General features: G+C 45.9%; 1 protein-coding gene across 1 annotated transcript in view; it reads right to left on the reverse strand.

The window, feature by feature from the left end:
* The window catches only part of LOC138498332 (dihydropyrimidinase-like), a 469,519-nt gene that overhangs the window by 69,265 nt on the left and 372,290 nt on the right, over positions 1-27,964 (reverse strand). Inside the window, exon 7 of the mRNA XM_069622132.1 lies at positions 209-351. Coding sequence (XP_069478233.1) covers positions 209-351 — 143 coding nt within the window. The remainder of the gene's footprint in view (positions 1-208; positions 352-27,964) is intronic.

Here is a 27,964-nt window from a genome sequence, read left to right on the forward strand (position 1 = left end):
CAAACGATAGCATCCTTATTTACCCCGCCTTGGCCGTTCGTGATAATTTCATGCATATGTCTTCTTGAAAATACATTCACAAAAATACAGTTTTAAAATAATAAATAAATGTCATCTTAAGATCACACTAAATGTGCCTTATTATACTCTAGGCAAGCAGGCTATTGTAACAAACTTGCAAGGTTACAATATTACATGTTAGATATACCTTGTAGCTTCTGGATCCCAAATAACAATGTCAGCATCAGACCCTTTTGCTATTTTCCCCTTCCTGGGATAAAAGTTAAAGATCTTCGCTGCAATAGTGCTCGTAACAGCCACAAATCTGTTTTCATCCATAATACCAGAGTGCTGAAGAAAAACAACAAAATAAAGGACCTTATTATTTTAAAAGAAACACATTGAATATCTAAGAATTCTTTTTTAGAATACACCTATATTATCGACTGCAGAAAATGTTTCCCATAAAATGTTAATTTGGGTGTAAGTCATAATCTCCCACCTGAAGCAGTCCCCATGCCATGATCGTTTCACAGATTTGCCCTGGGAATAATAATGTCGGCATGTGGACGATATCTCCATACGATATTGTTGAGATACAATGAATGCCCATAAAACCACAATCAAGCACTCCTGCCCTATATGCGTCTGTGGGGGCAACTGCTTGTGGGTTTAACAAATTATTTTCAAGTCCAGATCCTTTTAGGGTTTAATAAGTCCTGGTGAGATTTATCTTTCAAGATCAAGGGAAGAATTACCTGTTGGCATCGTCATCATCATCCCAGTAATTCTACCAGTATTGTCTAAAATCTTGAATTTCACATATTGATAAGCAAATCTTTTCACAATTAATCATCTAGTCATGATATTGGGCCTCATTACGAATCAGGCGTTAAGGGGTTAACGGCGCCGTAAACGGCGCCGACCCTTAACGCCTGATTCCGAGGTCCCTTTGCGCCATGGTGAGTTTAACGCCTGCTTTTTGCAGGCGTTAAAATCCATGGCGCTAAGGGACCATGGTGCTAATTACGCCACCGTGATTTACGGTGGCGTAATTAGCGCCTTCCCCACTCCCATTATGCCCTATGGGGCAAAAATGGGAATGGGGAAGGGTAAAATGGGAAATAGGGATTTACCGCCCCACTCACCTTGGAATGGGGTGGTAAATCCGCCATCCACCATGGTGTAAACGTAGTTTACACCATGGTGGTAAGGGTACGACCCAGGCGGTAACTTACCGCCTGGGTCGTAATGAGGCCCATTGTCTGCTTTCAATTTGCTCATAGCATTCACATTAAATTCTCAACTGTTGTGAAATTCCTGATACGTAGTGAAATGACAATTCCCACATGAAAAATATGGGCATCATTATGAGTTTGGCGATAACTTTGTTGGAATTACTACCAAACCACCTTACTGTTACCGGTGTGTTACCACCATGTGATCCTGTGAATTTACTGGAGGCTCATAAGTGGGGTAACGTTGGAGTTAGTTCCCCATCATTTTTGGAGTCCATTGGTCGCCATGGGGATTTCACCAGATCAACTGCCAGTGGCATGTCGATCATGGCAAATCCTATGATCTTTTAAGGTAAAGTTAATGGTTTCTCTCCGGCTCTGTGTTGCAGGTAAACCCTACACTTCACCTCCAAAGTCAGAGTTCAAATATATGAGAAATTGGTGGGAAAGTAGCAACAATGGAAGTACCACCACTTTCCCATGGTTTTTATTAACGCTGCCATGGGCCTCATAAGTTTGGAAGTACCTGAAAACTGGCGGTAACAGAATAACCTCTGTTCTTTGCATTCCTTCTGATTACGAGTTGCAAACCCAAAAGTAAGGAATACCACCAGCATATGCATGGGGGATTTACCTATAAAGAAAGCAGGAATTATCAATCACTGGAGGTAATTTCTCCATTTCCCAATGAGGTCCTATGGGACATCAAAATGAGTGCTAATTACAACACACAGGGCCTCATTACAACCCTTCCGGTCCGTTTACAACAGTGCCGGTAGGCTTACCGGCACCATTGGTACCAGACTGGCAGAGTACAAGTTTGCAGGCCGGATGCCCTCCTGCCCACCAGGTCTGACCTGGCGGGCAGAACGGCACCCGCTCGCAGACTTTGACGGTAGCACCGGCATCATTATAAATGGTGCCAGCCGGTGCTACCGTCCTCCCCATTCCCATTGAGTCCTATGGGACTCCAATGGGAATGGGGAGTTACTTTTTCCGGTTGTAATGCCCTGGTAATCCTCCAAAGCCAGGCACTGGAAAAAACACAACTCCGGTGGCAGCTGTGCCATTTTTACCGGCACGGCTACTGCCGGAGTCGTAATGAGGCCCGCAATCAGTGAAAATGCCTAAATTGCCAGTGGTGGTAACTGTAACTGCATTTGGAGGAATTAGTACAGCTAATGCCTAAAAACGTATTGGGAGCACCACTGTCCACCATGTAGAGGTATCTTGTTTCGAACAGTGAAGAGAAACATGTCACGTTAGGTCCAGATTAGAGTTAGTGAACAAACAGAAAAGTGTAAGGCCTTTCCTTTTCAAAAGCTAAAGGGGTTTTCATTTGGTACAGAGCGGGTGGCAGAGCATTGCATTAGGAAAAAAACAAATGTTAGAAGGACCGGCTGTTCCATTTGTTGGGGTTTGGGTTTAGAAATCATTATATTAAATCAACCCCAGAATGCTATGATCGAGAGAGAACTTATATTAGTGCATCCTATAAAAAGTTTGGAGTTAATGCATCAATCTGTGCACTAAGGATAAGATAAAACATATTCTCTTTCCCGCCAGGAGCCAATGAAGTTGAGGACCTGCTGGAGAAAGGGGAGTTCTCTTTAGTAGTTTAAGGGTGATGTGCCATATTCCTTATTGATTTAAGGCAGTCAGTGGAATATTGTGGTAGGTTAGCAGTGACGATAAGACAAGTGTTTTCCAAGGTAACCCCGCTGTGAAAAAGGAGAAAGGGGCAGCAGCTTTCACAACATTTCTAACTGCCAGGAGAAGATCTTCTTAATTCTATTTATTTGTAGTATTATTTATTTATTTTAATTCTTTATGAAGCACCAGATGACCCGTATGTCCTACCGATTCTGCAATAGGAACCTAAGTTTCCTGACCTGCATTACCAGCAGTCGGGGAGCGCCCAGTGCCTTAGACAACTGATCAGGGATCTAATTGATCGAGGTTTAACTGCAAATCAGACTATGGGGGTCATTCCGAGATTGGAGGTAGCCATGGTGCTATTAGCACCATGGATGCCTCCAATACCGGGTCCGGGTCCGGTCTGGCTGAATGGAGACTTACCGGGTCATTCCGACCCTGGAGTAAGTCCCCATTCAGTAAACCATTCCCCATTCCCATTCGAGCCCCCATGGGGCTCAATGGGAATGGGGAAGGCGCTAATAACGGTACCGCAAATTGCGGTACCGTTATTAGCTCCAAGGTCCCTTTACGGGAACCGCAGAGAACGTGTGGTCAGACCACCCGTTCCTGCTGGGACCCGCTAAGGGACCTCAGACTAGGGCGGTAAGGGTTTACAGGCACCGGCATCCTTACCGGTGCCCGTAAACCCTTTCCACCCAACTCGGAATGACCCCCTTTGTGTTCTTGATGCCTTAAATTTAAGGCACTTTGCACGCATCTGTTTACTGGTTTTAAACTATGTGGAGTAGAGTCTGGGTACCAGCTGCTTATGTCTAAAAGTCATATACATACGTAGAAGATTTGACAGAGGCTGTAGATGGAGCTTGAAGAGACGAGGAGATAATGCTGACCCCTGTGGAACACCTCACTGCATGTCACATAGGTACAGAGCCGGCATCTGGGACTCATCAGTTAGAAAGTAAGTCAGCTAAAAACTGGTTGATGTAATCCCATGTGGTGCAGACATACCACTAATAGTCAATATTGTCGAAGGCTAACAACAAATCTAATAGGATCAGTTACCGACTCGGAGAATTGGAGCTTTGTATTGGGCAGCGGTTAGCGTGGCTTAAGCTAAGAAGGTCTTGGCCATGGGTAAGGTCCTTCTCTCACTCTCTAAGTACCCAAGTGCTCTAAGTGCTCCAGTGTTGTTCACTGTTGTTGGACTGGGAATACTCCCCCCTTGTTCTTGGTGTGGGGTGTGCCTTGTTCGCCTTGTACATTTCATCCTTTTTGAACGCCTTCCAAACTCTGCATGGAGCGCCGTTTCTTTTTCTTTTGTTAGCCCATTATCAGCCTATTGGATAATCATCCTCTTTCCATTTTAAACTGAGGGCTTTAATCAGTGCTGAAGCGGTGAAGCGAGGAGTGTGGGTGTTCCACGCCTTTGACTCGCCTACCACATACCGCTCTACTGACCGTGTAATCAGCTGACCGCTCAAACTACTGCTTAAATAACTGCTTAATAAGGGTTAAACAAGGGGGTTGCAAGGATTACGAGGACTGCGGGCACCTAACGCCTTTGACTCGCTTCTTGACCCACCCTGAACTGCCCTCACTCGTTCCCGAATCAGATTCCAGTTTAACCCACTTCCTCGCCACTTCCTCGCCCCCACCTTCCCTGCCTTGTTATAGCTCACCTTGCTTGGCGTCCGTGTAAAGCTCCGCAGCACTTTGCAGCCCAGCAGACCTTCAGTGGATTTCTGCCTCGACCTTTAGACTTGGTCGATTACTTCCACGGATTTCGGTGGAAAGTTTCCAGTCTGCCCCAGTCCGCTGCAGGTCGCTGGAGGTCGCTATGGCAGACTCAAAAAAACCTGGTCCTCAAACTCGACACAAAACACTGCAACAACGCCGAATGCTTAACCCTTGGACGGCAGCAAACAAAGTGGATGTTACAAACGGCAAGGTAAGCAAACAGACTGTTGCCTTGCCGGTGAATAAAGCTCCCGAAACCATGGGTGCTGCGGTCGCTGGCGTAAACAGCGTAAATGTTGTTGTGGTTGTCGAAGCTAGCCCGGAATTAGCGCCACGGACTCTCTCTGATACACTCCCCGAAATGCTGACCAAAAATCATAAAAGTGATGAAAATGACGTTCACTATGAAGCTTTGGAGCAAGACATGTCTGTCTTAATAGCAGTACCTGATTCCGCCTTGTTTTCCTTAAATAATCTGGAACCAGTCGCTAATCCAATTCCTGAAATGAGGAAACTGACAATAAACCCTGACACTCCAGATCTCTTTTACTCACCTTTTGAAATTACCGACACTGATCTGATGTTGGTTCTGATTGCCGAATCTATACCAAATGATCCCGAGAAAAACAATTTACAATGTGCACAAGGCTCACGGCCCAAAATATTGGATGCTCCAATGCAAGGCACAGAGCCAGCATGTGCCACTGCTGCCACTAATAACATCATTGACATGACTTTATCTGAAGGCCACAGAGATGAAGCTGATGCACGTGTGACAGAATATACTTCTGAGGCCAGTTCTACCTCAGCTGATAAAGTGTCGTACACTGCCATAGAAGGGCACAAATTGATGGACGCACAGGCAACAAAAGATGTTGGGTTGGCGCCTAGTAGGAAAAAGGTGCTACGATATCATGCAGTGCTAAATAAGTGTATCCAAGAGCCTTCTGTTGGACGACCACTGAAATCGCTAGACTTGACCATCCACGACACAAATGAAGCTGAACAGCCCGTGATTCATCAAATCGAGGACATTCTGCCAGAATCTAAAGCAGCTGAAAAAACAGAGGCATTGGCTACAATGACAGGCACGGGTCCTTTATTGCAGGACAAAACAAGATCGTACTGTCAGGCCAATATATATCAGCTTCCCAAACCACCTGTTACGACGGAAACCCGGCACTCCCTGGAACGGTTTACCGTCCCAGAACCATCAGCTCTATATGCAGAGACATTGGCTGAAAATAACAACAAACACAAAACCCCTGATGCATTAAAAAGACCGCTGCGAGCTAACTTGCCTTTTGGTCTTTCAGAATTTGCGAAGACTAAGGGCCTCATTACACGGATGGTGGAGAACCATGGCGCTATTAGCGCCATGGTTCATGCCGGTAAAATACTGGCACCACCTTGGCGGAAAGGGGAATTACCGCCCCATTCCAAGGTTAGCGGGGCGGTAATCCCCCCTTCCACCATTGCCCTTCCCCATTCCCATTTTTGCCCCATAGGGCTCAATGGGAATGGGGAAGGCGCTAATTACGGTACCGCAAATTGCGGTACCGTAATTAGCTCCCTGGGTCCCTTTGCGGGTTGGTTTTTAACGCCTGCAAAAAGCAGGCATTAAATCCCCCAACCCGCAAAGGGACCTCGTAGTAAGGCGGTAAGGATTTACCGGTACCGGTATTTTACCGGTACCGGTAAATCCTTACCGCCATCCGTGTAATGAGGCCCTAAAACAAGTACTCCAATGCTGTCGGCAAGGAAACAAAACAATGCAAAAAGACCATCGCTAGCTCAAAGCAATGGGCTCTTATCAGAAGCCCAAATGCCGAATGAGGATCTTTCGAATCATTCAAGTATTGGGGCAGAAAATTTCTCTCACGCACCAACAAAGGCTAGTCTATCTTCCGCAGCAGCAATGCAAATCCATAACAATTTTTGGCAGCATCATCTTTAGCCATGATTACATTTGTGAAACTTTATGAAGCCCTAAGAGACACGATCCATGACCAAGGAGCAATGTTGTCAAACTTGAATCTAAAATTGGAGCAAATCGAAAATTTCAACTGCTTCCTAAAAAACAAAATACAAGCTGAAGCTAATTTAACAATACAGTGGTAGCAAAGGCTATGTGATCTAGCTGCTCGACACCACTGTCAAAATGACAACCTAACTGAAGGCCTCTTGGAAGCTATCAAATGGATGCGAAAAAAGCATGACCCTGATGCTGGTTTTTGTACCGGAAAATGTACTAAACATACCAACATAGAAAGATCCAATATGGCGCATGCGGTTGTAGACTCCGAGGCAAATGAAAATCAAATCGGCAAGGATTCCTCGTCCAATGGTCGCCATGTTGAGCTTCAGCCTATCTTAACCGCATCTAAACCTGCGGATGGGATTGGCTGTCCCAAAAACCTACCTTTTGAGAATATCAAAAATGCAAAGGGATCACAACCATCTCCAATTAATGGCTCAGACTATGACGAGAGAAGTGAAGGAGTGAGAGATATTGAAGGTGCGGTGCCTATTCAAGAGCCATCGACTTTGCCGGAGAAACATTTCTCGTAATTTGGTATCTTTACTGGCACAGCAAGACCCACAATACCAATAACCAACTCTAAAAATCTGATTGCTATAAAAGAAATTGTAGGCACTGCCGAAGCACGAAGAACAGCAAAGATGGGCAAAATGCTGGGAAACACAAAGGTAAAGAAATTCATAAGAAACTTATCATCACCACCAAAGCTCAGCCTATTTCAAAGAGACAGTGGTGAAAAAACCAAAAGGCCTGATTTGGCTATAAAAAAAACCCTAGTCCATAATGACAATGGAAAGCAAAAACAAGCTAAAAAACGAAGAAGAATTATCTCTGACTCTGAAACAAATGGATCCTCATCCGAACCCTCTTCAATAGATCTGTGTGATCTATCCACATATTCGATAGATGATGATCAAGAGATGACTATTGCTTCTAGCTCGCATCAACATGCATTAAGGAGGGAAAGCGGTCTGAACCCTAAGGATACTAAGACGGCCTGTGTGAAATCCAGGTCCGAGCATTTGCCTAGACAGCATGATATTGTAGCTAAGGAACCTGATGAATGCGCTGAGGACCAAAGGTTAAACCCGAAATTTACAGCAAATCAACGTAAACAGCGCGTGCACTTTAAAACAAGGGTTCATGTCAACAAAACTACCAAAAGTCCTTTGAAATGCTGCAAATTACGATTACAAAACATCCAAAGTGATGAATCGGAATTCAACCTAAATCGAACGAATATAATGAAATTGTTTAAATGCATTCCATTGTTGCGTACAATCGAATCAAATGATATAAAGATTGTAGAATACGCAACTGAAAAATACTCAGATCAATTGCTTCTACACATTGATTCGGCAGGAGTACGAAACACTGTATTAAGAGCCAGTGAAGACCTTCTGTTTTTCGGATTCGAGATTTCGGTTGAACCTAACAAGGATTGTGTCTCACGAGAAGAAAAAGGAACAAAGACTTCCTAACATAATCCGAAGCGTGTTGACTCAGTAAACCTACGGAAATCCATGAGTCTTTTGCAGAACACAAGTCAAGATCGACCTTTGTCAAACTCACTATCAACCAAAAAAGGAACCCTAAATAAGCACCGCACCTTTTAGCCATGACTGACAGATCACGATTGTCCATGTACGATCTTAGAACACACGTGGATTTAAACACCTATTCAATGAATTCAACATCCCCCTGGAAAACGAGTTTATAATCTGTCTACAAGAAACATGACTATGCAATGCTCCAATGCACGATGGGTTGACCTCTTTGCTAAATCCGGCTGTAAGAAACATTAAAGGGCGTCCAAGCTCTGGCCTACTTACGATGGTGAGAATAACTCAAACATGGTCGGCTCCAGTTTCGGTCAATCCAAACCCATTTGTGCAAGGCACAATCATTCATACAATGGAAAAACGTACTCAGTCCTCGAAGCATCTACTAATAATCAATGGATATTGGAACCCCGGAAAAATCAGTACAAATGATTTAGTAAATGCAATCACACAGCTAATCGATAAATCTATGCTAGCTTATAACAATCTGTCTATGATTTGCTGCGGAGACTTAAATTGCACCTGGTTCCAGTACGATCCAAATTTGCAGGCCTATTTTTTTTTTTTAAACTTATTTTATTGGCATTTGTATTGGATGCATACAAATACAAGAAAATTAACTAAAACAATAAACATAAACAACAGTCTTCATGGGAAACAGTTCCTCTTACTTAGGTGGGGATAGGTGCAAATGGGGGTTCCGACGTCTCGGGAAGTGGGAGGGATCTCGGTCAGGAGGATCACCATATCCAGGTGAGTGCGAGGGATCAGTTATGGCAAAGTAGTGGGGTTTCTCAGGGGGGTTTGTGGTTTGCACTGAAGTGTATATCTCTCAGGAGGGCCTTCCAAGAGTCCAGAGTGCCACTCGCAATGTCTCCGTTAGAGGTGATTCCATCTTGCCATCTTGCCAGGCTCTGGTTTCAGCTGCAGTCCATCTCTCTAATTCTTTCATCCAGTGTTCATGTCTAGGGCCCCCTGGTGTCTTCCATGCCATGGCTATAGTTCTTTTCGCAAGGATACATGAAATGTCCATCTACTTAACAACATGTTTGTATTTGCCTGGTCTGGGGTAGATCCCTAATAAGCATTCTCCGGGTGTCCATTCATATCTGCTTATCCCGGCGTCATTGCAGGTTTGTTTGACTTTGGACCACAGCGCCATTGTCCTGGTGCAAGTCCAGAACATGTGGATCAGATCAGCTTTGTTGTTCCCACACCATGGGCAAGCCGGGGAGGCCTGTTTGTTGAAGGAGGCCACCCTGTGTGGGGTCATATACGTCTGATACAGGACGTTTAGTTGTATCTGACCGAATCTGGAGTTTCTCGAGACCTTCTTGGGGTATAGTAGCGTTCTTTCCCATTCCTTGTCTGTAAGCGTAGTTTCAAGATCGGTTTCCCTTGTTGCCTTCAGTGTCTCGCGTTTGGGGTTGGGTTTGTCGATGAGCCTCTTATAGAGTCGAGAGACCGGTTTCCAGCTATCAGTGAGGTCGTGCATCTCTTGTAACAGTGGGTCTGGGGTGGGTTCCTCCGGCCAGGTGCACCAGATCTTCTTGGTGGTTTGTTTGAGCCGATGATACCAGAGGAACTGGCCGCTTGATAGCCCTTCATTAGCCTGCAGCGATTCAAAATCCCTGAATTCACCCTCCTCAAACATATCCCCCATGTGTAAATTCCGGAGTCCTCCCACCTCCTAGCTGTGGAGAGATCCGATTCTGTTCTGCACACGTCAACCAGGATGGGGTTGTCTGGAGAGTAAGGGTGTTTCACCTGCCTGATGTAGCAGGTTCTGGTCCAAATCTGTCTGCCAAGTTCGATGATCAGGTTGGCATCTGGGGATTGTCGTAGGGGTTCCAAAGAGTTTCCCTGGGGAATATTCTGGAGGAAGATTGTCTCAATAGCCCCAGCTCGGCAGATGGTTTGTCCGAGAGCCATTTCGTCACGTGGCTAAGCTGTGCCGCAAGATAATACAACTGGAGGTCTGCGAGTTGTATTCCCCCTTCCTTGTCTGTTCGCTGGATATTTTGGGGAGGCCTATCTCATCTAGTGTTTCTTTGATTTCGTCTCTGTCTACTTGTGTTTCGTGGGAGTACAATCTGGAGTAGAATTTGGCAAACGCTTCATTAATTCCTAGTTGTGTCTTGTGGCGTGCCCCGTTTTCGTCCAGTATCTCCGTTGGGAGGTGCCTGGGGCGTTCACGCTTACATAGCCAGGCCAGCAATCTGCCGGGTTTGTCAGATTCCTTATGAGACCTGGTAGTGTATGTCACAAAGTCAAACTTCTCCAATCTGTCCCAGGAAGATTGGCGTTTCTCGCGGGCTTCCTTCAACTTCGTTTCAACCTCTGGAGTAATGTTTGAGGTGGATTCTAGGCGGGAGATCTCTTTTTCTTGTACTTCGAGTTCAGACCTCAATTGCTTACGAGTGCCTCCAGCTTTTGATATTATTTCTCCTCTAGCCACCACCTTCATGGCTTCCCACAATATGCTCCAGGTAGATACGGAGCCTTTATTAATGTCGATGTATTCTTCTAGTTTTTCAGCGAGGTCCTCCCTTAACTCCGGGTCGGCGAGGGCCGCTGTGGGCATCCTCCACATGGGGATTGGTGGTCTAGGCCCCGTTAATCGCCATTGCATGATCAGTGGGGAGTGGTCTGAGATTGATCTTCCTAAGTATGCCGTGGTTTCTGCCAATGGTACTTGGTCTCTGTCGATGAACAGATAGTCGATTCTCGTGTGGATCTTATGCGGGGCTGAATAATAGGAATAGATCTTTTCAACAGGATGTTGTTCCCTCCAAATATCCACCAAATCGAGTTGTTGCAGTGTTTCTGTCAGAGCACATGTTGCGGGGTTGCTTGGATGGGGGGTTGGTGCTGACCTGTCCACAGAGTCATCAATGACGCAGTTGAAGTCCCCCCCCCATATAAAGGTCCTATTTCGGTGGTATGCTATCCTTGAGCTTATTGCTCTGAGGTGTGTTGGTATTCTGTGAGGGAAGGTATGTGATAATGTGGGAAGTACGAGTTGACTAGGCAAATTGGAGTCTGTTCGATAGTGCCCCACATTATCACATACCTTCCCTCTTTATCGGACTCGAATCCTTGCAATTGGAAGGGCACATTCGGATTCACCCATGTGAGCCCCCCCCTTGAGTATTTGGAGTAGGGGGATCCTCTCTCGGTCCCAGCCCATCGATTTATTAATTTGGACATGGCGTCTTCTGTAAGATGCGTCTCTTGCAACATTGCAATCGAGACCTTTTTCCTGCGGAGATAGGATTGTATTCGATTTCGTCTCAGGTATGAACTCATCCCCCTCACATTCCACGTTATGACCTTGAGTTGTGACGCCATCGGGTCGATGTTTTGAGGCCGGCTGGCAGCTCCTCTTCTGGAGCCTGTAGTAATGCCAATCTGAGGTTATGAGACCGTTGACGGGAGTAATCAAGTTCTTCGCCCCCCAAGTTATAGCATGCACCCATCCTGTGCTTCTTCAGCAGTAGTGGTGTGAAGACTGTATAACTAACAAAACTATTAACAAAACTCAAACTGGTGCGCCCAGCGACTACATCTTCGTTGTGGTGCTCGGGCGCTCTCGAGCCGTCCTGACCCATCCGGGTATCGGGCACGAGCTGGGTCGGGCAGGTGGCTGTCCCGACCCGGATTGTCTGCGGGGGATAGAGCTGGTGTCTGGCAGAGAGGCCGAACGAGGGCCGTTTCTATGTAGCTAACTGTTAGTTGGATTACCTTCTGAGGTCTGGTTGATTGTCCTTGTTGTGGCCATTTATGGCAGTGTGTGTCGTGTGCCGACGGTCTAAGAAACTCAATCTTCCATCTGGGGAGCATCTTTGCTATCTGCGAGGTTGTTGTCTTCCAGCCACATGTTGGCGGCTGTTGGGTTTTCTAGGAATATGGCACGCCCGTTGAAGATGACTTTCAAGCGTGATGGGTAGAGCAGCCTGTATTTCAGGTTTAGTTGTCGAAGTCTTGCTTTTACCGGGACAAAAGAGTTCCTCTCCCTCTGCACTTTCTGAGTGTAATCGGGATAAATGGTTATTTTAGAGTCGCCACGTTCGATGGGGCCTTCTTCCCTGGAGTGCCGTAGGATAATTTTCCTATCCTGAAAGTTTAGAATTTTAGCAATTATTGGTCGTGGAAATGATCCAGGTGGGGGCCGCTTCTGGAGTGACCTGTGGGCCCTTTCGACCGCGAATCCTTGCGACAGTTTCCCGGCCCAATCTCTTGTTGTAGTAAGGATTCTACGTAGGTTGTAGTGTTTGGGCCTTCGTCTCCTTCTGGTACTCCTAGCATCCTAATGTTGCCCCGTCTAGCCCGACCTTCGGCCTCCTCGGACCTCTCCTCTAGGATAGCCACTTTCTTCTCTAGGTCTGCAACCTTGGACTTCAAGACTGTTGTGGCCCCAGCCGTTTCTTCTATTGAAGTCTCGGTGTTTGTCACCCTCTCGGTTAATTTGCGGGCGTCCTGACACTTGAGTTGAATGTCCATTTTAAATTCGTCGATCTTAGAGTCTATGTGTGTCCTCAATGAAGAAATAGCCTCCAATATTTGGGAGTGGTTATCCGTGGTTTCCCCCTCTTTCGTGTGGGTAATCTCTGGGGCACAAGAGCGAGCCTGTATGGGGTTTTTTTGGCTTGGCGGATACAAATGAGTCCATGGTGGCTGCTTTCGCTTTGTTCCTGGCGGCCATTTTGGAGTCTCGGTGATGCTGCCCTTGGGACACTCTAGATGAGTTATCGGTGGGGATATCAGCCGTCTCCCCGTAGAGTAAGGTGTCAAAAGTCAATTAATCCGAATCTGCAGGGGAGTAGAGGTGCCGCCACTATATCTGTGAAGTCGCCGTCGCTGCCCTTACCGCTGAGCATCCGACTCGCCGGGGTAGGGAGATCTGGGGGCGCCGTAGTCATGCTCTGCAGCTGGTTCTCGCTGTCCTGTACTTCGGGGCGACGCCGGGGAGGAACCTCCGGTGGTAGTGTGCGCCCTCAGTGGGCCGTCCACGGTGACGGCTGAGCCCACGTAGTGTACCTCGGGTGTACAGGTGCCGCTGTGGCGGGCCTCACCCAGCGGTGAGAAGCAGGGTGAGGGCTCTCCCTTTTGATGTTCTGCATGCGATCGTGCTCCGTCGTGTTGTCTCTGCTCGATCTGGCCACCTTAGTCCCCGGATGTCGTTTGATGGCGGCTCCCTTCTCGGAGTTTCCGCTAAGTGGCGCGGGGCGCCATCTTGGATGCCTATGGAAGCGGGGAAGGGAGTATGATTCGAGGACAATTTCGCCGACCAGAGGGTCCGATTTTCCCAGTTGGTCAAGCAGGTTGTGTCGGGGTCAGCTTCTCCCACCTGTGCATCAGCTTTTCGTGGTCGTAGGCACTTCTTATACCGGCAAAAAGGATCGAGAAACGGCGTCTCGGCCGGAGCTTGGCTATTCAGCCTCTGTACGCCATTGGCTCCAGGCCACGCCCCCCAAATTTGCAGGCCTATAAGCTTTTACCAGAAGAACTTCTAGATGCAAGAGGCACGCAATGGCAAAACGCCATGAGCACTCACGACCTCTTAATGTTAAATGGCTCTGCAAAAGGGGATGTTCCTGCAAAAGCAACTTGGCATCATGAAACAACCCATAGCATCCTTGATTATATATGGGTTTCCAGAAACATCGAATCAAAAACCATTGATTTACAAATCCAACAAATGAAACATAGCAATCACTGTATCTTGAAATTTAGTTGCATGATGGATGTGACCATATCTGACATTACCTACAAATTGCCTATAGAAGTGAATGCTGGCGGAAACCGTCTGCAGGTAAATGGAAACCAGATACAAAGCCTTGGCTCATGAACATCCCAGCTCGACAGGGAATCGATTATATTCCGCTGTTGACTGATTACATCATCGATGCAAAGTCTTCTATGCGCTACGGACGATCACATAAACATCTATACAGCAAAGTTCTGCATGAAGAAAAAAAGAAAATGCGGAGAGATCTGAGAGCAATAAAAAAAGGTATGCCGAGGAAAGATGTCCAAGAAGCGGTTAAAGCCAGACGTGCGTCATACCGAAACTAGGCAAAATCTCACTCCATTATCGTTGATCAAGACCGGGCGGAATTAATGCTAAACCTACTTGTGACAAAGAACACACGAGAAATTTGGCAGATCCTGAATAAGGATTGTTCAAAATATACACCTACGCCAACAAATACAATCTCAGGAGATGCTTGGGTTTTGAAGGAAACCCAATGGGCCGTCGAAATGTCACAGGAGAGCAATAACAGCACTAAAAACGCACGCACCGCCGGACCTGATTTGATCTCAAATGTGGCCCTCAAAAAATATCCTTATGATTGGGCTTGCTTTATCGGAAAGCTGTACTCAAATATTGCAGCATCAAGAAAACTACCCGAATCATGGACCACTGCAATAGTGGTTCCAATCCACAAGAAGGGCAACCAAGAGGATCCTAACAACTATCGTCCAATTGGCCTCCTCGATACGATTGGGAAAATGTTCAGATCGAACCTACGCAAACAACTTGTGAAATGGGCTGAGGAATCTCTGATTATAGACATCCGCCAAACTGGATTCACGAAAGGTGTCGGGGTTGATGTCAACCTGTTAATCCTCACCATCTTGAAATTGGAAACGCAAAAGGCAAATGGCAAAATTCATCTTGCATTTGTAGATATGAAACAGGCGTTTGACAGTGTAAATCAGAGTCTACTCTGAACAAAATTCGCAAAATGGCAATGTCCGGCAAACCTTCTTGAACCAATTATCGCACTTCATACTCAAACTTCTATGAAAGTAAGGTTAAATAATTGTGGGGCCCTATCAGATATGATTGCAACCCAAAAGGGAGTCAAACAAGGGTGCCTTCTTGCTGAAGAGCTTTTCAAGCTCTTCTTGGCCGACCTGCCGAACCATCTTGCACAAGTTCATTGTTTTCCACCGATGGTCAATCGGATCCCGATCAGATGCATTATATATGCAGATGATCTGGTATTGTTGGATAGAACTCAAATAGAACTCCAGCGACTACTTGCATCCCTACGCGAGTATATGGCTAGCAATGAGCTAACGATCAATACATCAAAAACAAAAATTGTGTCAATTGGGAATGTAAAAAATAAGAAAAACAAATCATTTAAGTGGACGGTTGCTGGAGAACGCATCGCTTCTGTAGATTCCATCAGATATCCGGGAATCCAATTTAACAACTCGGTCTGCGAATACCATTGGGTGCAAGAGCTGAAATCAAAAATGCAGATGCTTGCCTTGCAAGGAGCAAAAATCAATAGAAGCTACGGAAAGTTTTCATTGGAACCTGTCCTCAGATTTTATCTGCAAAAAGTAATGCCAATCATAAGCTTTGGTGCCGAGGCGGGGTGGAATGTCAATGAGCAAATCTGGCATTTGTCGGAAGGGCCGTTCTGGAGGTATGTGTTAAGACTGCCACAATCGACTTCTATGACGGCACTAAGACGTGAATTGTCAACAAATTCGCTACATACAAGAGTAATATGGAACTCTATTGCGGCAATGCGAAAGATGTCTCTAGAGTTTCCGTCGCCAGCATATCAAATATTTGGAAATGAGTACGATCCAAACAGCAAAAACCTACTTAGTCTCTGGTTCCGCCGACTAAAGTCTTTCTTGAAGGCAGCTGATATCAATAACCAAGAGGTATTAAACCACCCGCAACACACCAAGAAGCAATTTGAAAAGTGGGCATGGATTATAAATCAAGAAGCTCGACACAAGATGGATTCAATCCAATCTTTGGGACATGATTATAAAAAACTAAATATATACCCACAATATTTACTTCAATGTCCTTCTCGTCACCATCGAGAACAATTTCTGAGGCTCAGGACAAATAACTTAAAAACAAAGGAAATGCTCTGGAAAAGAAAGGACAAGTCAATAAATGATAATCTTTGTCATTTTTGTGGAATGGCTATTGAAACATCAAAACACTTGCTAATTGAGTGCGAACAGACTGTAAACCAACGATCACTACATCTTGGAAAGTTTGCTCCATTAGATGATGACATGAACGGGTGGTGGGCCAGGTGCATCTCAGGGAATAATATAAAACTTGTCTATGCAACTGTAAACTTCATGGACATGATTTTAAAAGTAGATGTTTAATCAAATTCTATTTTTCGCTGGATTGAAAGACTGCGATATGTATGAACAGAGCGGGATGAGCAACATCATGTTATGATACTTGAAAGCAAATGTTAAGAACTCTGTTTTTTTCTTCTTGTCTCATTTCTGTCTTTTCTTTTCATCTGTATCTTCTATATTTTGGACTTTATCATTATTTTTAGATGGTGTGAGGATTCCTTTTCTGTCTTTTTGAAACAAAAGTGTTTTCCTTGTGTTTAAACTGTAGTTTCTTTAAATAAAAAAATAAAAACTAGGATCAGTTATCCGACACAACTGTCATCTAGCACGCTCCTAATGCCTTCCAGCATGGACATTACCAAGTCTTCATCCCTCTTCTGGTGCTAAGATCCACCTACTGGGGGTCAAGTAAACAATAAGATTCTGTGTGTATGATTTTATGTGGTAACGATTGATTACAGGACTTTGTCCTAGAATGGCCTATAACTAGCATAACATGAAACAAAACTAAACTCTTTGCAGTCATTTTCTAATTTTCACTTCGGTGCCAAAGGGTGCAGACAAAAAGATAGAAATTATGTTGATATTACTTGATGTAATATGCCATGTCTTAGCACTGCCCCTTTGTGGGCTTCTGGAGAATTGCATCTATTTTCTAACTTCAAGAAAAACCATTAAACAGAGAATGTTACAGTATTTGTCAATAGCATTTATACGTTTGGCTGAAACACAATGTGGTCTTTTCTGCTATATGATTGGCTGCATAACGCTCAACAAAAACACAATTTCAGATAAACCTTAAAAAAAGGAGAAGCTAAACATAACTACAATTTAACTTGAAAAGACACTACATTTTGAAGGAAACTTTAACTTAAGGAAATCAAATGTATTTAATCTGATACGCCTGTTGTTTGGTCTCCCAAATCCCGGTCCTGGTGTGCACTCCCATCGTAGTCTTCAGCAATAAGATGCATGTTTATTGTTACTAAAGTAAACTCTTTCACATGTGTGTCATTGAGGGGTCTCCTGAGGTCTCAGCCAATAGCCCCAGAAATGCTAAATACCTGTTTACACTACATGCCTCGGGAGGATAGCTCAGGGGCAACGTGCTCGCCTTGCAAGCAAGACGACACAGAGCAACACAGGTTTGATCCCCGGGTCCATGCTTAGAAACCTCTGGGTTTTAAGCGCGTTATAAATAACCAATCATATTATATCATATCATGCTAGCAGGTAAGCGCTTCCACGGCCAACTGGAAAAGCAGAGATGGCAACAATGACTGTCTGCCATGCTAGAATTGCAGTGGATCATCAACACTATCCAGTTGACGTGTGCCGAGAAAATAGACATCAGCCATCTAGTCAACAGCGGGCCTGCTGAACTGTCAGAATGCCGATTCATTCAACATGTCTGACTGCACAGGGGATGTGCCCCAAAGTCTTTTTACTCATTTCTGCTGCTCTAAATCTCATTGTGGTGTCCCCTAAGTACTGTCAGAAGCTGAAGAATATGAACAGTCTGATCATCTGCTTTACGTGGAGGGTTACTGCACCAGATTGTTGCTCTTTAACCTTTGTCTCACTCGTGTTGTTCCATCCAGATCTTTAGACATCTCCTGAGTGCATCTTTGCACATAGCTATAATGTTGTCTTGCAAATGACAACCCCCTTTGTTGTGCTCATTCTCAGTCCTCCTTTATTTTGTTCCAGGCATCACCTTCCCAATAGAACTTGCTGTCAAACCCTTCCTTACAGCAGGTGGCAGGTCGGTAAATGGCATTCAATTGCTGCTCTTCTGGACTTTTCTGCCTTCTGGTATGAGGAGAGGCGACCCAGCGTGCAGTTTCCTTTTTCCAAACGTGTAGACGGCCATCTCAAGTTGAGCCAACAGGGAAAAGGCTGCCCAAAATTGGTTGTCAGCCTCACTAGTGTTTGCCTAGGTATAATGCTCCTCCCTAAAGGTTTGTGTGAGGCTCAGATTGCTTCTGTCTGTAATTCCGGTTTGCTTGGCTGAAACTCTTGAGGAAAATGCTCCCATTTTTACGGTTTCAAAGTCATTAATTGGTAGTTACTGCCTCTATTATGGGCTCTCTGGACTACTGTAATGCCATTTACCTTGGGCAGCCTGAATTTTTAGTCCAGAGACTCCAGATGTTACAGCACTTTTATCCCTCAATGCACACAGGTGTTCCCATTCGTTGCTGCTGACTGAGCTTCATTGGCTTCCGGTGAGAAGCTGTATCAAGTTCCAGGTTCTGTGTATTGCGCATCGAGCTGTCCACTTCGTAGGCCCTCTATTTCTTTAAACAAAGCTTATTTGCTATGTCCGCTCGCAGCGATTGCGATTAGCGTCCCAAAATGTAATGGTACTCCTGCGTTTTAGCAGCTCAAGGTCCTGAAGAGTTTCCTTCTCTGTGCTTGCTTCGTTACTGTGGAATTCTCTTCCTCAACATTTGCGAGGGATCTCTGATCATCTGCTCTTCTGAAAAACTCTTAACACATTCTTGTTTTTATGTATGATATTGTACTACTTCACTGGTTGCTGTTTGCGCCCAGATGCCTCCGGGCCTTGGTTCACGCTTAAGAAATATAGATAGATACATACACTCACACAAGACTTTTTTGCACATATGAGAGGTGGCAATATGTGGTTGTTGGTTTTCAGCTCTGAAATAATGCTCAGTGGTCACTGCTGTGGGTGTTGTATTGGCTTTGTTAATAGAGTTGTCAGTCATGTTGGTCTGACTTTCTTTGAAGATAAAAAAACATTATCATGTGTGTTTTCTTGCATTCTGTACACTAAAGCATAGGGAATATATGGAACTTGCTTCCTGTGCACAGTGATTTAACTTGTCAATTCTATGGCTTCTCAATACCTGAACCCTCTTGCTCTGTCTCTTTGTCACTCTTGCCATCTGTGGTATCATCAAACAAGGTGTGTGTGAGTTTCAATCTACATACATGTAATATAGCATAATCCTTGTCAAATTCCAGATTATCATCTAATTCCATTGATATCAGAGTTGTGGAAACTACAGAGATCCCCTTTTGTTCATCATCTATGGATGGCTCTCTTTGTTCTGCAGGTGATGTATTGTCCTCTCTCTCTCTTGTGTCTCCAAGGGTGGGCGCGCAACTTTTTCATCCTGAACTATCTCCCATCACCTATTACAATTTTGACAACATTGCATGCACAATTACATTTCCTATCAATTATCCAGTTGACGCAGATGGCACAATTCTTTGCAGAGGAAGAGACCTGCAGACATGGATTGATTAGTGTGGCTGGGGACAATGACCCAAATACTAACTGGGCTACTCCAATTGAAACTAGTGTTGCTATAGCTAATGAAAATGCCAAAAAGATATATTCCTTCCCCGACTCCTACCCTTTCACCTCCCACGTCTGCATGAAACAGACTACACAACAGGTTTGGTGTGTTCTCCTCCACCTGCTATAAAATGAATGTATGACAAAGACGATTTTGGCATGCTCTCTTCCCGCCCACAAAAATTACATGTGTCTAAGAATGCTTTTACCTACTCTCCTCCACTTAAAAAATGAACATGTGACTAAGACTGCCTTGGCATTATCTCTTCTCACCTACAAAAACAACTTGTGCTTAAGAAAGTGATGGTGTGCTGTCTTCTAACCTCCAAAATTAACATGTGCCTAAGAATGGTTTGACATGCTCTCCTCTGCCTATAAGATGATATGTAAATAAGAATACTGTGGCATGTTCCCTCCTCCATCTATAGAACAGACATGTGACTAGGAATGCTCTAGTGTGCTCTTGATGTTGCCTATAAAATGAACAGGTGACTGAGAATGCTTTGTCAGGCTTTCCTACCATGTACAATAATGATGTGTACCTAAGAACGTTTCAGTGCATGCATCCGTCTGTCTATAAAATGATATGTGACTAAGCATACTTGGGCATGCTCTCTTCCACCATCAAAACGATGTGTGACTAAAAATGCTTTCTTTGCCATGCTCTCTTATCGCCTATAAAATGAACTGGTCCCTAAGAAGGTTTCGGCATGCTCTCTTTTACCTATAAAGATAAAGGTTGCCTAAGAATACTTGGGCATTTTCTCTTCTTCTTCAATAAAATGTATGCGTGACTAAGAATGCAATGATGTGCCCTTTTCACAACTCCATCTGCATATCTGCATTCAAGTGTATTGGTGTGCTTTCCTCTACCTATAAAATGTCATGTGACTAAAAATGCTATGGCGTGCTCTGTCCTCTGCCTATAGAATGTATTAATTCGTGGTTAAGAATTCTTTCCACCTATGAACTTACAGCATGCTTCAGAATGCTTTGGCGTACACTCTTCTCTTCCTTAAGATGAACAGTTGACCAAGAAGGCTTTTGCATGCTCTCTTTCTATCTATCTGCAAAAACAATCAGTGCCCAAAATGTGTTGTACGTGCTCTCCTCCACCTACAAAATGAAGATGTGTCTAAGAATGAAGGAATCTTTAGTGCACTCTCAACATTGCCTAAGAAAAGAACAGATGGCTAAGAATACTTTGGCCTGCTACCTTCCCACCTACAACAATGATGTATTCTAAAAAAGTTTTGGTCTGCTCCCCTCTGCCTACAAAATGACATGTCACTAAGCATACTTAGGCATGCTCTCTCTCACCTACCAAAATGACTTGTGCCTAAAATAGCTTGGTGTGTTTTCTTCTCTGCTTATAAAATGGGCTTGTGAATAAAATGTCTTTGGCATGCTCTCGTCCCACCTACAAAGATGATATGTGCCTAAGTATACTTTGGTGTACTCCATACTTCTCCAATAAGAATTAATGTGTGACTAAGACTGTTTTGTCATAGTCTCTTTTCCCAACTACAAAAATGAAGTGAATTTAAGAATGTGTTTGTGTGCTTTCCTCCACCTTTAAAATGTGTGACTAAAAATGTTTTACCATACTCTCTTCACCCCTACCAAACTGCCTTTGGGGGTCATTACGACCCTGGCGCTAAGGGGTAACGGCGCCGTAAAAGGATGCAGCGCCGTTAACCCCTTAGCGCCTAATTACGAGGTCCCTTTGCTTCTCCCGACCTTAACGGCTGATCTAGACCAGCCGTTAAAGTAGGGACCCGCAAAGGGAACTTGAAGGTAATTACGGTACCGCAATTTGCGGTACCGTAATTACCGCCTTCCCCATTCCCATTGAGCCCTATGGGGCGAAAATGGGAATGGGGAAGGGCCAATGGTGCCCCGCCAACCTTGGAATGGGGTGGTAATTCCCCATTGCACCATGGTGGACTCGTTACAATACCGGCAGCAACCATGGTGCTAATAGCACCATTGGTTATCGCCGTTGTTGTAATGAGGGCCTTTGTATACTCTCTACTCCACATATAGAATTAATGTGTGGTTAAGAATTAATTGGACTGCTCTCTTGCCACTTACCAAAATTATGTGAGCTTTAGAAACTTTAGTATGCTCTGTCCTCCACATATTAAAAGATCAGTTCCCAACAATTGTTTGTGTGCTATCTCTCCCCCTATAAAAAAAAACATGTTACTCAGAATGTATTGGCATGCTGTTCTCTGCTTAGTAAATAAGCATGTGCCAAAAAGTACTTTGGGGCGCCACCTTCCCACCTACAAATATGACATGTGTCTAAGAACTATTTGCTGTGCTCTCCTCTGAGTATAAACTAAAGGTATGACTGAGAATGCTCTGGCCTTGTGTTTTCCCACCTACAAAAATGCCACGCACCTCAGAAAGCTTTACAATCTTCTCCCCTCTGCCCAAAAAATTGAAACGTGCCTAAGAATAGTTTGGCCTGCTCTATCCTTTGCCTAGAAAATGAACGTGTTACTAACAACTCTTTGGGATGCCCTCTTCCCATCAAACAAAATGACATGTGTCTAACAATGTTTTGCCAGGTTTCTCTCTGCCTATAATATTAATGTGCGACTAAGAACGTTTTGGGCCTCATTACGACTCAGGCGGTAAGGGTTTTACGGCGGCGTTAACAGCGCCGACCCTTACCGCCTGAGTACGAGGTCCCTTAGCGCCATGGCGGACTTAACACCTGCTTTTAGCAGGTGTTAAAATCCATGGCGCTAAGGGACCATGGAGTTAATTACGCCACCGTAATTTACGGTGGCGTAATTAACGCCTTCCCCACTCCCATTATGCCCTATGGGGCAAAAATGGGAATGGGGAAGGGTAAATGGGGATTGGGGACTTACCGCCCCGCCAAGGTCGGAATGGGGCGGTAAGTCTGCCAACCACCATGGCGTAAACGTAGTTTACGCCATGGTGGTAAAGTCACGGCCCAGGCGGTAACTTACCGCCTGGGTCGTAATGAGGCCATTTGACATGATATCTTACCACCTAAAAAAATGTTGTGCACCTGAGAATACTTTGGCATGCTCTTTCCTCTCCCTTAAAAAATGAAGGCGTGCAAAACAATGCTAAGGCGTGCTCGCTACTCTGCTTATAAAATAAATGTCTGATGAAGAATGCTTTGGCATGCTCTTTTCTCTGCCTAAAAATGAATGTGTGCCTAACAATGCATTGGCATGCTATATCCCATGTATATAGAATGAACCTGTAGCTAAGAATGCGTTGGCATGCTTTTCTTTCCACCTATAAAAAGAAACCTATGGCTAATAATGCTTTGGCATGCTCTCTTCCCACCTACAAAAATGACAGGTGTCTATTAATGCTTTGGTATGCTCTATCCCGTGCCTATAGAATGAACCTGTAGCTAAGAATGCTTTGGCCTTCTCCTGGCTCTACTTATAAAATGAACGTGTGCTTACGAATGCTTCGATATGCTCTTTTCAAAACTACAAAAATGACATGTGCCTTATGTGAGGGAGACATGGGGCCTCATTACAACTTTTCTGGAGCGGACCGGGCTGATTCCGCGGCGGCAGTAACAAAGTTTCCCCGTCCGCAAGGTTGTGGAAAGACCATCCGATTACGTGCTGTCAGTCGCGCGCACCACACGGACGCGGAAACGTTGTAACCGCCGTCACGGAAACACCCAAGGAAATGGACATAGCGGCGCCACAAGTTGCGCAAAACCCGTGTCCGCCACTATCGCCACAGACACGGAACCGGAATTACCATGATTGCCGAAACCGGAAACAGAGAGGCGGCCATCATATAAAGCACAATCCATTGCCATCCAGAGTCAGCACAAGCCGAATCCCCACTCTGAGAAGCCAAAAGGGACCACCAGCACGTCTGCCAGGATTCCAGCCCAGAGGCAGCGCAAACAGCGCTTTAGTGAGGCGGAGCTAACTGTTCGGGTCGAGCACATAGTGGAGCATGCTGAGATGCTGTTCAGTGCCGATCAACGGTGTGCCACACAGCAGCAGAGGAAGAAAGTGTGGGCGGAAGCAGCACGCAAGTGCACCGCTGTGGGCGTGACTGTTAAGGACTGCCACAAGCAGTGGGACGACCTCAGGCTGAGGGTGCGGAACCTGATCTCCACACACTGCCAACGCAGCAGTAGGACAGGTGGAGGACCCCCTTCCCCACTGAGGCTGCAAGCATGGGAGGACCGTTGCAGCAGTGTCCTCCACCTTGAAGGCATCCATGGGATCGGGGAGGCTGAGGCAGGAGTGAGCCAACCTGCAGATGCTGGTAAGTGTGGAAACATGAATGCCATATGAGTATATGTTGAGGGCATGACTGGGCCAAAGGACCCATTAGCAACCCCCGCAACCCCCCTGGCAGTGCATGACTGGGTCAAAGGACCCATTTACAACCCCTCCCACCCCAGGCAGTGCATGACTGGGCCAAAGTACCCATTAACAACCCCCCACCCCCACCCCAGGCAGTGCATGACTGGGCCAAAGGACCCATTAACAACCCCCCCCCCCCAGGCAGTGTATGACTGGGCCAAAGGACCCATTATACAACCCCCCTGCCCCCAGGCAGTGCATGACTGGGCCAAAGGACCCATTAACAACCCCCCCCCCCAGGCAGTGCATGACTGGGCCAAAGGACCCATCATGAGCCATATGGCCATATGGTGACCAATATCACTACAATGCATTTCCGCCAACAAGCAGATGCATGTAAATGCCACTATTAAATGATCAACCTGTATGATGCATGTGATGCACCCATCAGGCACCACCACATAACTAATTGCATGCCCTCTGTGTCCCCACAGCCGTATCAAGTGGCAGTGATACTGCACAACAGCCTAGGCAATCAGCTCTGGCACAGGTCCAAGCCCGCCCCTGCACAGGAGGATGCTGCCAGCAGTTCGGCATCTCTGCCCCCAGTAGCAACTGCAACACATGTGCCGGCCACCATCACCAACATCCCCACCGTCTCCACGCTACCTGATGCAACACAGGTGCCACGGGCACCCATCATGCCCACCCAACCCACCACAGAAAGCAGCTGCACTGCAGAGGAGGCAGCATGTAGTGACAACAGTGCCCTGGCAGTGCAGTCTGATACAGGGCCACAGGGGGAGATGCCGACATTGGATGACTTGGAATCCTTCCATCAGCTGGAGTTCAGCCCCACATCACTCCGAAGTCCCATGAGGTCACCTACCCCCTCAATGGCAGAGTAAAATTCCCGCATGCAGCGGATGGAGGAGCAGCAGGCTACCCTCACCCAGCTGGTGGAGAGGTAGCTCGAGGAATCTAGGCTGCAGAGGGAGTGCTACAGCATGTCAGTACGTCGCCTCTCAAGGTCCATTGGATGCTTTGCCAGCACTATAGTCACCCTGGCACGCCATGTGCGGGAGGATAATGACAACACCTCCAGGCTCATTGACTCCATGTTGATTGGCCAACAGGCAAATCTTGCACATATGCCACCTATTCCTGATTCTGTGCCATCCAATACCACCACCCCATCCAGCTCCACCACTGCCAGTCCACAGAGGCGCTCGAGTCGGCTAACAGGGCTCTCAGGCAAGGATGCACAATCACAGAAGCATACACGGAAGTGATGGCATGTGTGTCGGGCACTGCAGGACACATGTGAACTTGAAGGGTGTGAGGGGTGGGTACGTTTGGGTGGTGGGGGAGGTCAATTAGGGGGTTTGAATATTGGGGCCTGGTTGGGGGTGGGTACGTTTGGGTGGGGGGTGGGCACAGGTGTACAGCTTCCCTAACCATTGCACCTCCTTCCCTGTTGTTAATTCATCAATATATCATCATTTTAAAAAAAACATATATGAGTGGACATCCATCATTTCATTTGCAGTACAACAATTCATTTATTGGCATCACCATATTCATGCAATGCTGTGAATGTGCTGTCTCTTAAAAGTAAATGCGAATCAGTTCAGCCCGTGCTCGTTGTCCATCCAGTGGACCCCCAGGAGGAGGTTGTGCCATTCCATCCCCATCCCCATCTCCATCCCCATCTTCATCATCTGCGTCTGGGGGTATTGGAATGTTCCTGCGCAGGCACAGATTGTGCAGCATGGCACAAACGAGCGTGATTTTACCCGTCTTCACTGGGCTGTACAGCAGTGATCCGCCAGATCTGCTTAAACAGAAAAACCGGGCTTTCAGCAGTCCAAATGTCCTCTCAATCATGCCACGTGTGCGGACATGTGCCCTGTTGTACGCCTCTTCATGCCTGTTCCTTGGCCTCCGTACAGGCGTCATCACCCATGGCCTGAGTGCATATCCAGCATCACCTACATGGGATGTAGATGGGGGGGGACATGTCAGTGTTTGTGGTATCATGTCTTCATCAGATGCAGTGCAATCTTGTGTCATTGTTCATTCATGCATATGTGACATGCAGTGGATGGATCGGTGGGTGGTTATGTTCTTTGGCCATGGTAGAGGACTGTAGAGGAGGTCCCAGATATGACCTGCACCCCTGCCACCCATTGCGAGTTGCCAGTAAGGTACTCGCCGTGGTACGTGATGTATGAGGAGCAAATGAACCAACAGAGAGCCGCACAGGGGCTCTGCCCCTTGTACGTAAGGAGATCAATACCGGTTGAAGCAGCCATAACGCGACAACCCTGGGCAGCACGATACCCTATCAGACAGCCATACCAGCCACTGATACAAAATGAGGAATACCTGCACACGGTCCACGAGGAGACCCCTAAAGCCTTAGTGGAAGGCCAATGAAAATAAACCAAAGGCCTGAGCAGCCCCGAGAACAAACAGAATTGGCTACTGAAAGCATGAATGCCAGTACTAGTAACTGAAAGGATAATGATAATGGATGCAGGGGAGAGACACTGTTAAAACGTAAGAGAATGGTGCCATAAGACAAGATGGAAGCAACCGCCCTGTTGAATGCGTGTAAATAAGCTTGAAATGCAAGAGGCTAAGAAATCGATACTGCTTGCAATGCCTAGTAGCAGAGTAGAGCAGCAAGCGCCAACCATATATCTACCTCAATACTGCACAATGTACACGTGCAACTCCATTTTGTGAAAGCAGAAATGTACCCAGGCGACCAAAGGCCTGACAGGCTGAGTTTAGAAACCCAGCAAAGACCAGAGAAGGAGCGGAATCGAAACTCAACAAAGAGAGGCTTATGCCGGGGAGATCGAGGTCAACCAGAGAAGGGGAGGTGAGCATGAGCTCACGAGACTCCAACTACAGAGAATACCAGCCCGCCTGTGAAGGTCAAGATAAGAGAGGCCCATGCAGGTGGCCAAGCGCACACAGAATGAAATGCACAAAAGGTTGGAAACTGAAGTAGATTCATGGTGGACCAGCACGTGACCAGACAGGCGCGAAGATGTACCACCGTCTGATGTCATCCAGAACCAGAGGGTGCCATAACTTTTCCTGATAAGAGACTACAGATCCGAGGCCATACCCAGCCAACTAATTGACACATAGCCCTAAAACACTGATTGATGGAATGGAGGAAGGGTGAATCTTGGGACACTAGGCACCTGGATGTCTACTCTGCATGCTGCTAATTAAAATGGAGATTTATGTTTAGGGGAGTAACTTGCCCAATCACAAGGGACCATGTAATCTAGGGTCCTATAGACACTGTAACCAATGAGACGTCGTACTTGTAGTGATGTCAATCACGTGTGTTGTAGAGGGAAGGGCGTAGACGCCCACCCGATAAGAGTTATCCAATCCACTTGCGTTATTTCCATATACAGATATAGCACCTATACTTAAGTTACCTTTCCCAACCAATTGTATTGCATGATGATTTTTTGTAGAATTAGACGTCAATGATGACGGATTTTGCCCATAAAAGAGGCTGTTTGACTAAAGTTCGAGGAAGTCGGGGTAAGGCAGGTGTTCGAGTCCTGATTATTGAACCTTGCTGGAGTATGTGAATCCTGCTCTCTGTCCTCGCATGGTGCAGCTATTTTAGCTATCTTGTATTACTAGTTTTCAAGGGTGAGTACTGACCAATGGGCCCGTCAGTAATTTCCTCTCCTCGTCAACAGGACGTTGGCAACTGGACATTGACCAACGCATTGGTGTGCATGTGTACTCTGCCCTGAGGGTGACATTGGCTTGTGAGTATGGCATTGTACAGTGATGTGCACACATGGCAGAGTAACTCCACCGTGATGAATTAGTCGATGCAGGACGTCTCATGTACAGGCATCATGTGCATTGGGAGG

Source organism: Ambystoma mexicanum, chromosome 5q (assembly GCF_040938575.1).
Source record: "Ambystoma mexicanum isolate Mex_15411 chromosome 5q, UKY_AmexF1_1, whole genome shotgun sequence".
NCBI lineage: Eukaryota > Metazoa > Chordata > Amphibia > Caudata > Ambystomatidae > Ambystoma > Ambystoma mexicanum.